The following is a 12,945-nucleotide window of genomic DNA, read 5'->3' as shown; positions in this document are numbered from 1 at the left end:
ATAGGTTGTCAAATAAGGCCAAGTGAGGATACAGAGCGACTGGGAGTGGGTTTCAGAAGGATGGTCAGAGGAAGCCTCTGAACACAGGGAGGGTTGAGCACTGAGGCAGAGAGAATGGCAGGTGCAAAGGGCCTGGGGCAGGAGCTCGCTTGCTGTATCTGCAGAACAAAGAGAAGGTTCCTGGGCTAGGTCAAAGGGAATGAGGTCAGACAGGCAGAGGGAACCAGTTCACAGAGCAAGGAATGGGAACACCACCTAAGCTCAGCAGGGCAGAGGGCCCCCTGCAAGGGGCCGGTCTACCAAGAAAGAGATGAAAGAAAAGGCAGGGTATGCCCAGCAAGTTTCCTGGAGAGTCAGAGCCAGGGGACAAGGACCCTTGCATATAGCAGGAAGCTTCATGGCCAGGAAGGAATTCTAGAGTTGTTTCCGTTTCAGAGATCTGACCATCTGAAAACTCATTCCTTAGTCATCGGCACCCAGAAAATCAAGGTGAGTCATGTAGCTGTGAGAACTTTATTTACTCTCAAATAACTTTCTCTGCATTGTTGAAAGGCAACAAAAGGAAGAAATGATTGTACACTGGCCTTCTACTTGAACTTGGAGCTGCTTTCATTAAAACTTCTCCATTTCATGCCAAACTTGCAGCTCAAAACTGACAGTTTTCAAGGAGGTTAGAGAGGAGTTTGGAAAGTGGTCTCCCCAGCCCCGACAGGTGCCAGCCAATATTTCATTTTGGCAATAACAGAGGAGATGCAGCATGACACAGTCTGAAAACACATACACGCTCTCTCCCAAGAAGACAAGCAGATGATTTATGAAAGCGCCCGCCACCTCCCCTTGAATAGCTCCCAGGGCACAATGGACGTCCTCTCGGGCTCCCAGCCCCAGCCGGCACCCCTTCCTCCACCCCTGGCAGGCTGCTGCTGTGTTGGGGCCCAGACCCACCGGGAGGAATGAGGGAACTGCAAAGGACAGGATCCATATCCTGGGATCTAAAACCAGATGAAGTTTAAGAGAATCAGGAACTGTGTGAACCCGTCTCATTCTTCTCACTGTGGACCCAGAGGTCCTGCCACCCGGAACCCTGGCAGAAGAAGGTGTTTGGAAGGTCCCATCTCTGTTGCCTGTATCTGAATAAACATCCTTCAGCTGCTTCTTTATTTGCCTCTGCCTCCTCTCACCTTCATTTCCCTTCTCACTCAGACTCCACCATCTCTTCAGCTGCCTCTTCGTCTCCTCCTGAATGAGTCCAGCGAGTCCCGGAGATTCTTCCAACAGGGAGAGCACTGAGTGGCCAACCCTGCAGCCCCAAGACTCCCAGACATCTGCTCCTCTCTGACCCTCTGCTCACTGCCCTCTGACCCCAGTCATCACCTCTACTGCCCTGTGGAGTTCTCAGATGACCACTGTCCTCCAGCCACACCTCCATCACTTCTGAAGCCTCATCTTCCCCAGGGCCTCCTTGAACCTGCCCTTTGCTTCCAGGGAATCAGCCCTCTGGCTGACTCCTTCCCAACCAGCCCTGAACCTCCACCTCACACAACCCTGTATTCGGAACGTCCTACCAGATTCCATGATGCCCTTGTCCCGGGACCTCCTCCAGCAACTCTACTGCCCCCTGGTGGAAAAAGCGCCAATGGTGCCAAATGGGCCATTACAGTTCTGTTTCAGACTCCAGCTGAGCCCTCCCTGCAACTAGACAGACACCTCGTGTCCTTTTCCTTTGTTTCCAACCCCTATATCTGCTGTGCTCACCATCTACAGAGGACCCATCTCCTACTTCACCAAGAATAGAAATCCCCCAGGTATGAAGGCTCTGAATCCACCTCAGCCTTACCCCCACCACTAGCATCTCAGTGGACCAGACGAGCCCCTCCACTCATGTCAGCCTCACTCCCCACCACCACCTGTGCCCCTCAGGGACCTGCCCCAGGGGCACTGCCCCCTCTTATAAACACAGCTGTCTTCTAGGATCAAATGCAGAACACAGGCCTTTCCTTGGCCTTGTCTTGCTTCTGGGTTAGTACCTCGTCCGCTCCCTTCCATCATCAGAATTCTTGAAGGGGAAGCCCACATTCGGATTCTCTACCAATATTTCCACTAACAAATGAAAGTCCTCTTCTTCAGGATGGGACTGAGTTATCTGCCATCTTTGCGTTCTTGCCCCAAGCCTGGCTCCCAGCAGAAGCTCCATTCATCTCCCTGTAATTAGCCAACTGCTTTTTAAACATTCAGCCACCTAGTCAAACCTTCCCCAGCCCTCTCCTTACAAACTCATCAGTCTAATTGCCACCGCACTTTAAGGACACATTTACAGACTCTCAAGAGATAATGAGAATCGTTTTGTTTATTAAACAATTAAAATTAAAAACATTTGGTTATTTTAAATTGCCTGTATTCTGCCCAAGTCATTAGAAGCATCTATTCACCTCAGGCAGAATAATTAACTTTTCCATCATCATTGGTTATAATTGTAACACTCATCTAATATGCTTTCAGAAATTAGGAAAGTGAAAGATTGGTTTTTATTAGTATATTAATGTTTCACTAAATTGCAGTCAGTAGGGAAGGATAATTTATATCAGTGAAAAATATAAAGTACTCAATGTCACAAAAACAATTATATTTTGTTACTTTCAAATAGCATGAATTATCTGAAAAATTATTAAAACTAGAGGTTTTTGTCAACTTGGTTATGAACTAGTCGTTGACCATGAGTAAGACACATGACCTGCTGTGTTGTCCTTTCCCTCTGAATCTTGGGTCTGACAACAGCCCTCTTGCCCCATTCCACATCAGGGTGTACTTTGCTGATTCTAGTGGACTTGTTAACATTTCAGATTCTTCCCGCAGCCTGAAAGTGGCCTGCAGGCAGGCCACTGCGTCCCCAATAACAGACTGCTCAATAACAGACGATCGAATCCATAAATACATAAAGAGAACATTGGGAACAAATAAGATGGTAGCTGTTCACTTAAGAATACCAACTACAAAAGTCCTATAAGTGAAAAGCACTAGTAGTATTCTTCAATATAGACAGGCAGACTCGGAAATACTGCAGGCTCTGTTCCAGCCCACCTCAATAAAGTGGCTCCGCAATAAAGTGAGTCATAATCCTTTTGCTGGTGGAGGGGTCTTGCCTCCAATTTGTAAAAAATGCAACATCTGTGAGATGTGATGAAGTGAAGCGCAATGAAACGACGTGTGCCTACACTGTAGCTCTAAAGTGCTTCTGTATTCCACTAACCAGATACAAGCCATTTATAAGCAGCCACATGGACTTGGCCAAACCCCGTGGACTGGCAGCCCCCTTTCTTTCCATTTCTAAAACATCATCAACCAACACGCAGTACACTGAGGTCAGGGTGTGTTCTTCACATTTAACTAAAAAAACCAAAATCTCACTCCAACTCTGCCATTGTTTGTCTTGGTTTGCATTCCCCCATTGGATTCTGGAAAGAGCAATTGGCATTTGAAGGAGTTGGCGGGGTTATAACCTGCAGAGGAGCCCTCATGCTGTTCAATATGCTTCTTATACAGTGATACTGGGATGAGCGTGTCCTCCGGGGTTGCTCCTGTGAGAGAGAGGGGAGAGCCAGGCAGGCACTGCCTCTCCACCCCCAGATTCACACAGGAAAGCCTGATTTGCCTGTGTTCTCTAATTGATTCCAAGGAAGATCTTATTGGAAGGAGGATCTGTGGCTGAAAATAAAGCTTGAAAACCACTGTTCTAAACAAATCCCAATTTGTGCAGAGGGAAGAAACTACCGTTTATTGAGCACTTACTAAGTGCTGTGTAATTTAACAACATTACAACAATTTCATTTAACTTTCACCACATCTTTGTGAGCTAGAGAATAGTCATCTTATTTTAGGGAAGAGCAAACTGAGCTTCCAACAGGGGAAATCTCATAACCAACAAGAGCCATGATGTGATTCCAAAGTGACAGTTTTAGGTGCTGTCCATCTCTGGAAGTCTTTGTCACCTCTCAGTCTTTTCTTTCCACATCCCACCTCTCTCCGCACTTACATTTTAAGTTTGCTCTCGGTCATTTACACTCATGGATTAATTAACTCATTACTATTCAGTGTGAATGAACCTGTGCCAATTTGTTACTTCCTAACAATATTCATTCATTAAAGCATCAGTCATTGATGGAGCGTCTAATAGATGGCAGGGTAAGGTCCCAGGGACACAGACTATCAATATATATTGCCTCTGTCACCAAGGGACTCAGCCTGGTGGGGAGAAATATGGAGACCAATAAATAGGAATACTAAAAATGTACCATAGATGCTTCGACTGGGAACAGCGTGGGCACAGAGGTCATGAGGAGAGGGAAAGAGGGACAGCTACTGTCTTCTTTACTATTAGGATTTGATGACATCTCTTGGTGACATGTTTCCTAGTCATACTGGAATGATGCCAGTGCCTCCAGCATTGTTTGTGCCTGTGGGAAAACAAGGCCCAGATACCAAAATGTATCCTTGTCCCATTTCCTCTTCAGTTCTTAGTGCAGACAGTCCTACCCCAGGAGGTCAGACAAAATGAAACCCACCAGCTTTCCATCCATTGTCCTTGAAGAATAATTTGACTTGCAATACATTTAGACATTAAAAAAAATAAACTGACTCTTAAAAGCAATTCTGTCCCTTGTCTTCCATCTTCGACGTTCCTAGGCTGAGTCAAAGAAAGATATTGTTCTACTGCAATTTCTCATTCACCCAAACCCTCTTATGTTTCCAGTTGAAATGGAATGTGAGCATTATTCCTATGCTGCTTTCTTTCTAATCCAATAATAACCGACCACTGGATCTCTAATGATAATGGTCAGACAGGTTAATATCCAAGCATTCAAGCAAAAGCCCCACTCTTGCCCCTGTGGATAATCTCAAATCAGTCTTTCTTTGCAAGTTTCCATTTTCTTTGAGCAATGCAACTTTTTCTCTTTCAAAATGCTTGCCTTTCAGGATCTAAACAGTGAAACGATTGTCATGGTAATAAGCCGCTGATTAGAGCAAAACGCATACCACAGAGCAAAAATTACGCATATAAACACATGCATAACTCCTACTGAAAAGCAAAGTGAATAAAATGCGATACACACACAACACTAACACACATAAGCAAATGTTGTCAAATGCATGAATTATCCCAGCTCTGGAAATTTATATGAAGGAAATAATTCAAAGGAAGGAAAAAGGATGAAAGTGCTTTCTTGCAAAATGAGATTTGATAATTGAAAATTGAGATGGTGATAGAGGCATGGCTGCGTAAATGATAGGCTATTAAAAATGATCATTATGAAGTCTGAGTAACAGCATGAAAATGTCATGGGTATGTTTTAAGTTAAAAATAACATAATTGCAATACCTAATATGATTGCAAATACGTAATCCCTCTCCAGCCCTAGGCTGAGATAGAGAGGTTATTTTGGGTTGGTTTTTTTTGAACACATATTCTTTCATTTATTATAGTAAAATGTACATAACATGAAATTTATCATTTTAACCATTTCTAAATGTACAATTCAGTGGCATTAAATATATTCACATTGTTGTGCAACCATCACCTCCATCCATCTCCAGAACTTTTCATCACCCCAAAGTGAAACTCCATCCTCTTAAACAATAACTCCCCATGCTCCACCCCACCTACCCCCCAGCCCCTAGCAGCTACCATTCTACTTTCTGCTCTATTAATTTGCCTATTCTAGGAATCTCATGTGAATAAAATCATACAGCGTCCTTTTGTGTGTGGCTTATTGCACTCAGTATAATGTCCTCAAAGCTCACCTTTGTCAGAGTGTCCTTCCTTTTTAAAGCTGAATACTATTTCATTGTGTGTATGTACCATGTGATGGAGTTTTAAGGGGATGCAGCCCCCCTCTCTCGGGATCACTATCAGGTCACCTTCTTACTGACCCAGCCCTGATGGCAAACTCACCTCTGATCAATGCATCTCATTCTCAGACCTCACACTGGCCCATCCTTCACTTCTACTACTTCTCTAGTAATCCTTTATTTGGGAACCTGCCTAGACCTCCAGTCTTACTTCCCAGAGTCTGGAAGAGTCGTGCCTTCTATCCCAGGACAGTGGCTTGGACCCGCTCCCTGTTGCTCACTGCGTGTCCAGAGTTGCTACCTCCAGCTGTGTTCAGTCAAGGCAACAATAACTTACCATCCAAGATGGCAGCCACCTGCCTAAACTGCAGTGTTTCGATTACACTTTTGTCAACTCAGCCTGACCTACCAAGTGACTCCTCCTCTCTGTTCCTGTAAGGGAGAGCGTGTCGTTTCAAGAGATGCACCTTCCCAGTGGGACTTGTGTCGATGGCAAACCCAGCCTCCTGTACACATCCCAACTTTCTTCCCTCCTATTGCCTGTCACCACATACCTCCTAGCAACCACCCGCCTCCATCTAAACTCTAGACCGTTAGGCCCAAGGAACCGAGTCTACAGAAGCACACGTCCCGCACACTTACAGCCACAGCGAGTTCCTTCCTTGAGTGATCACTCCAGTGAATCGGGTCAGACGCCGGGCATCCACTTCAATCCACTGATGGAGGTCGTTCCTTCCTGCACACCACGCCCCATCATAAAAGTCATTTTCATTAATACCTGCCTGAAAAGAAAGAGAGGTGTTCTTCAGAAAGACCTGGAATCAAGGAAAATTAAGGTAATTTATTTTTCATGAGACGGAGACAAAGGGGCCGAAGGGGAGAAAATGAAGAAGGGGATTAAAAAAAATCATTGTGCCCTGAACTCCTTATTTTAAATCACAAAAGGGAGTGGCTTATTATTAAAAGTTAGAAGTGTTTCAATATGATATGTCCTCTTCTTGCCCAGGATGAAAGATGAAATTTAATGCGTTTTCCTATTACTCATTCATCCAACAGACACAGACCGTCTCCTACATACTAGCCTACACATGCCAGGTGCTGGGGATACAAGGTGAATTGTTCCCTCCCAGAAGCTCACCATCCGGGCAGAAAGAAAGACATGAAAATAGATAAATTAGAACACAATGGGGCATGTGTTATTTCCAGAATAGCAGCAAACTGTTATAGGAGCATTTAAGGAAAGCACAGCTAACTTGGTCTGGGGGAGACCTAGAAAGAGAGCCCAAAAGCAGAGGTACCTCACGAGGTGCTGAGGGTTAAGTTTCCCTAGTGAATATGTGTTTATTAGTATTTAAGTTACTTGATGTGTTAAGTATCAACTACCATTGTTATCAGAGAATCCTCCAATCCGAATTTTACAAGGTAGGTGAACTTTCTGCTCTGGAATTCCCCTGCATTATCACCACTTGAAGAGCAAATTCCCCAACCTAAAAAAAAAGAAGATATAGGAACCAAGTGACGCTGCTTGGTTTACTAAGACCCTTTCTGCCTTAATCCCCTTTCCCCAGGGCTATTTCACAAGTACACAATCAGAAGAGAAAAAGTCTGTATGATACTTGAAAGAGAAAAACGATAGGCAGCCCATCTTCCCTTCCTCTGAGCACTTTTTAGCTCCAATTCTGGGAAGCCTTAATTTTAGCGGGCAGTGGTGAGTCCAGTTACTGCAGACGAGCAACTTGACCAAGGGTTCCATCACCGCACCACCTAAGACACGCCTGTATCAGGACCAAAGCACAGTGTGCGCATTCCCAATCCTCTCCTGCAACAATCTCGAAAGAGCTTTGAGGGCAACTGTAAAGAATACCAACATATCATGGCCTTCTAAAAGCACTACCATCTCAAAGGAAGGTGCATAAACAAGCTATTAGTCAACATTCTCAAGAAACCCAAGCTCTCAATTAAGCAGCACCTCAGGGTCTGATGACACACCGGGTGTCTGTAATAAGAACCTAGAGGTATTGCAGGGTTCTGCCTTCTAGAACTGCCAAAGAAGGATAAATTTTGCAAGTGTGCATTACTGGTTCTTAACTGTACTTAGTGCACGTTGTCAAAGTGATGGTGACACTCTGTGTGACCTGTCATTTCCCAATGCTGCCAGCCAACAGGAGATCACTACCCCAGCCTGAAGGCCGCAACTCCACGATCACTCCCTTTCTTCACTGAAGGCAGTCACCCTCCCAATGAGAGAGACCTGCGACACATTAATGATCGTCAACATCACAGCTCCTCCTCTTTCAAGAAACCACAAGACACATGTAGTGTTTGCTGTGGTCCTTCTTTGATCGCAAACGGCCTACGAGACTGGTGTTGAGAACAGTTCCGTTCATTTATTGAAATAATCCTTCACAGTGCCTCTATGTGCCAAGTAGTGGCCGAGGCAGTAGGATGGTGAAGGCAGACACATGCGCAGCCCTGCCCTGTTGGAGCTTAGAATGCGCAGACAGACTGGCGCCTTCCTATGGAGCTTGCATCTTGGTCTTGGCCTCTGAAAGTCATCCATTGCACAGAGAGCTGGTTAAGAGCTTGTGCTCTGAAGTCCCCCTGCCTAGGTGTGAATCCTGCTCTGCCACTTACAAGCCGTCTAAACTCAGGTGATCTGACTAAATGTTCTGTGCCTTGGTTTCCCCATGTGTTAAAGTGGGGACAGTGATCATTTCTCCCTTAGGGTGTTGACTGAGCTTACAACGGGGCCCGACACATAGTTAGTTCCGAAAACAAAAAAGTGCTCCATAAATGTCAATTATCAGTGTATATAAAACAATGAATATTTGGCAAATCGTGGAGATTTGGTGCTTTCACATTTTACAAAGTTCTAGGGATTACAATACTATTCCAGTTCATTGCTGTACATTTTCTACAACTTCAAATATCCAGAATAGAGTTACAAAATCTGCAAACAGGGAAGACCCATAGTATAAAGTTTTCAACAGCAGTCCATGTTGCCCACCAGGAGATATATGACAATGTCTGGAGTCATTTTTGGCCGTCACAACTGGGGGAGATGTACGCTATTGGCACTAATAGCTAGAGGCCAGGGGTGCTGCTAAGCGTTCTACAATGCACAGGGAAGCCCCCCCCCCAAATGCCAGCTGTGCCAAGGTTGAGGACATCTGGTCATGGGCTAAGCAGACGAGAACAGCTGCCACACAGCCCGGGAGATTCATCCCTATCGACTCATGGAAGCTTGGAGGAACTAGCCTGCTGGCATTCAACCAAAGTCTACTAACTGTGATCTAGAGTGAAATTTAAGGTTCCTGCTTTTACCAGCCTCGATATTTTGCTTCTGCTGCCAATCTCAGCTCTTTCTGAGCTCACTACACAGTTAAATGTAGTAAGGTGTCAGGGAATAGGAGAGCCCTTCCTGAAACCGACTCATAGGGAAATGACAGCCTCTTCTAGAAAATGACAGCCACCTCTGCAAAATCAATTATAAATTTATAAAGCAAGCTCCTGGGAGAATTCAGTGACAGAAGAGGTACCAGCCCCAGAGATATCACCAAATTACACCACACTGCAATAAACGATATTAGTACAATGCCTCTGAGAAACCAAGAGAGGGGTGCATTCACCCCTTTCTGTTTAATAACACAGAGAAGTACTTCATAAATTTTGGAGAAATCTCAATCAGAAGTTGTTGAAATAAAAGGCTTGATTCTTTAAGGTATAAGCTTATCTTGAAAACTCCACTACACAGAATGATTATTTGTATTACAATATCAAATAGAGAATTAATGTAATTTTCTCAAGGCAATTAGGTTATATGCATCATTACTTTACTTTAAAGAAACCATCAATACATATAATGGAATAAATTTTGCTTAAGATAAATGTGAGACTTAATAAATCCATAGCAAAGAGAAAACCTGATACTATCCATTTAAGATCAATCAAACAGGATTTTTCTGTTTCAAGATATTAGAGTAAAAGTGTTGGTTTTCCTGTGTTCTTCTCTTGAAAATTCCCCCCAAAGAAAACAAAATAAAGAAATACAACCTTGATCTCTGGCAAAACTAGAAGACATTTATAATCCCCAAATTAAAATATATGAAGACAGAAATCAGATGGAGGGATCCTGAATGACTCAGCACAAGAAGGAAATGTTACCTTATAAGGGGCACACCAATGAGAAGCAAACCACGCAGAACCTAAGAAAACTCAAAAACTAGGTTCTTAGGCATCTTGGAAGGTAAGGGTGAGGCAATATGAAAACAGGGAATTGATTCAAAATGTATATTTAAGAAAATTGGATTCCCACATCCCAACTCCCACTCCACAGAAGATCTGAGATTTTTCTCTAAAAAAACCCAAACCACAGAGGCTCCGGATGTGGGGAGCTCAGACACAGAGGAGGGCAAGTGCGACGTGATAGGTAAGAACAGGGAACCCTATGGACATCAGCACGTTGAAGACTGAGATGCCTTCCTCCATCCAACTTTAGAACACAGTGCTTCCAGGCCTAGAATGAATGAACAACAACAAAAACAACAACAAATTAAGGATATAAAGTACAGGAGAAGACCTCAAAGAAACTACGATTAATAGCCCTTGAAAGAAATTATCTTGCTTGCAAGAGATAAGAATAGGATATTCTTAAAAAGGAAAAAGTATTGCACAAGAAAACTCTTGGAATGTGAAAATTCCCATAACAATAAACAATAAGAGAAAAATAATAAGGGCAGAGAAAGAAATCCAGAAGATTTTTCAGCAGAAGAAATTACAAAAAAACCCACAAAACTATAAGATAATGTCCCAGATCTGTACTGCTTAAGTCTCTGAAACATATTCATCTCTAGTACAATGAATAAAATAAGACCCACACGACGGCATGTCACTGTGAAACTTTAAAACATCAGAAATAAAGAGATGATTCTAAAAGCTCCCAAAGAGGAAGCGACTAATGTATAATAATAAACAAATTATAAAACAAATGAAAAGGAGTAAGAATGGTACCAGAATTCTCAACAGCAACATCCAAGCTAGAAGAATAGACGAATAATGACTTCAAAATTCTGAAGGAAAAGATTTTTCATCCTAGAATTTTACACTCAGCCAAACTAACAATCAGTTGGAGTGGTAAAATAAAGACAATTTTAGGTCCACAGATCCTCAAAAAATGTATTTCTCATGCACCATTTCCATGAAACTACTACAGGATGTGCTCCACCAAAAATGAGGCAGAACACCAAAGAGTGGTAGCTATCACACCCAGAATCTAGGGTTCCAACACAGAAAAGAAGGTGCAGAATGATGATGAAGGGAGGCCCAAGACAGTCTCTGTGTAGAAGACCCAGAAAGCAACCCATCCAGAATACAGCAAGTGGGTCAAAGGGCTCTGGAGGGATGGCCACAGAAACATAGAAAACAAAAGTGAGGCTAAAAATACTGAACCCGTTTGACCTCATAGACCACTATATTAAAGGGTATTTAAAAACCCAGACCTATTGCAGGGTATAGGGAGATGTTTTTAAAAGTATAAGCAGATCTAGGAAAACAAAAACTTGTCAAAAAATGATATAAAACGAATACTTCTTGGCTCAAAACTAAATGTTTCTTGCCTCTATAGTAAATATTTACAGTCATAGTAATGAAAACCTTGAATACATGAGATTTCCCCAAAATTTGAGATACAATTTTATTGGAAGCATTAAAGTGAAGTAAAGAGGTAGTTAAAAAAGAGCTGCATTTCTCATTTTCCATAATAAAAATTCAAAAGATAAAGTCAAAAACTTATAAATCAACACATTATCAATAGGTACATACCGTATAGAAATAAAGATTTAAATTCTCAGAGAAACAAAGATTTAAATGCCCCGTTTGTGGTACTTTGTTATGGAAGCCCCAGGAAACTAATACCTATGGTCCTCTCCTTCCGGGTATTAATTACAGTGAATTGTGCATTCACTGGCGAAACGTTTTTTTTTTAATAATTTCATTTCCTTGTTGGATTTTTGGAGTTGCAGGCTACAAAACACTGGAGGACTCCTTGACTCCTCTTTTTATGTCTTGCACCCCTTATCCAAACCTCATGTACCTCATCAGAAAAATGCTACTTCATATATCCAAAATCCAACCACTTCTCACCACCTCCCGCTCCGTCTTGGCAGGAGCCAGCACCACCTCTTGTCTGAGTTGCTGGGGTCGTTCCCTAAAAGCCCTCTCTGCTTTGATGCTTGGTCCCCTAAGTCAGCACAGCGACAAGGTTGGTCCTTTGCATGTGTAAGTCAAAGCATGTCATTCTTGTCCCCAAATTTCCAAGGATCCTCCAATTGACTCAAGAATAAAAGTTCTTCACGTGTTACCTCTGGGCTCTCGCCTCCTCCCCTGCTCACTGTGCTCCAGGCACACAAGCCTTCTGATGTCCACATGCTGTCACTGCAGGCCTGAGTGCCAGCCATGCCCACTACCCAGAATGCTCTTCCCACAGCAACTAGACTCCCTGCTAATCCTCAAGCCAACTGACCCCAAATATCACCCCCTCGCTGAAGCCGACCTTGATCACCTTTAACTAGGACCTGTCCCCTCCCCATAGCCGGCCCGTCTGACCCTCACTGCCGGCTGTAGGTTTTTTTTCCCTTCTCTGCATATCACTTATCACCTCCTAGCATGTTATAAAAGTTATATTTTATTACATCTCCGGCTTTTATGTGCCTCCCCGACTAGAATGTAAGCTTTCAGGTGGCAAGGATCATTGTCTGTTTGGGTCACTGAAGTATCGCCAGCACCTAGACAGGACCCAGCACATAGTAGGTCCTCCGTAAATATTTGCTAACAGGTCAGGGACTATTTCTGTGTTTGTTCCTCATTGTTCCCCCAGGACTTATTATAGTGCCTAGTATGTAAAGTTCCACTATTTTTTTTTATCTTTTTTAAATGAAGTGAACATAAAAAAAGAAAGGATCTGCTCTGATCTTTCTCTCCCTACTCCTCTCCCTTTCCTCTCCTTCGTCCTCTCCCCACAGTGGCTTCTCCACTTGTGTAGTTTGTTGTGTCCATTGAAAGCTTAGCACAGAATGGCCTGCACACCGACTCCCAACTGTACAC

At 43.3% G+C, this 12,945-nt stretch overlaps 1 protein-coding gene across 3 annotated transcripts in view; it reads right to left on the bottom strand.

Annotated features, from left to right (window-relative positions):
- CPXM2 (carboxypeptidase X, M14 family member 2) overlaps positions 1–12,945 on the bottom strand; it is a 95,280-nt gene that overhangs the window by 51,135 nt on the left and 31,200 nt on the right. For all 3 annotated transcript variants that reach the window (XM_081074593.1, XM_081074594.1, XM_081074595.1), the window contains one exon: positions 6,487–6,626. In XM_081074593.1, the coding sequence (XP_080930719.1) occupies positions 6,487–6,626 (140 nt within the window). The remainder of the gene's footprint in view (positions 1–6,486; positions 6,627–12,945) is intronic.

The sequence above is a fragment of the Rhinolophus hipposideros genome (genome assembly GCF_964194185.1).
Source record: "Rhinolophus hipposideros genome assembly, chromosome: 15".
Taxonomy (NCBI): domain Eukaryota; kingdom Metazoa; phylum Chordata; class Mammalia; order Chiroptera; family Rhinolophidae; genus Rhinolophus; species Rhinolophus hipposideros.
This window is presented reverse-complemented; position numbering and strand designations above follow the sequence as displayed.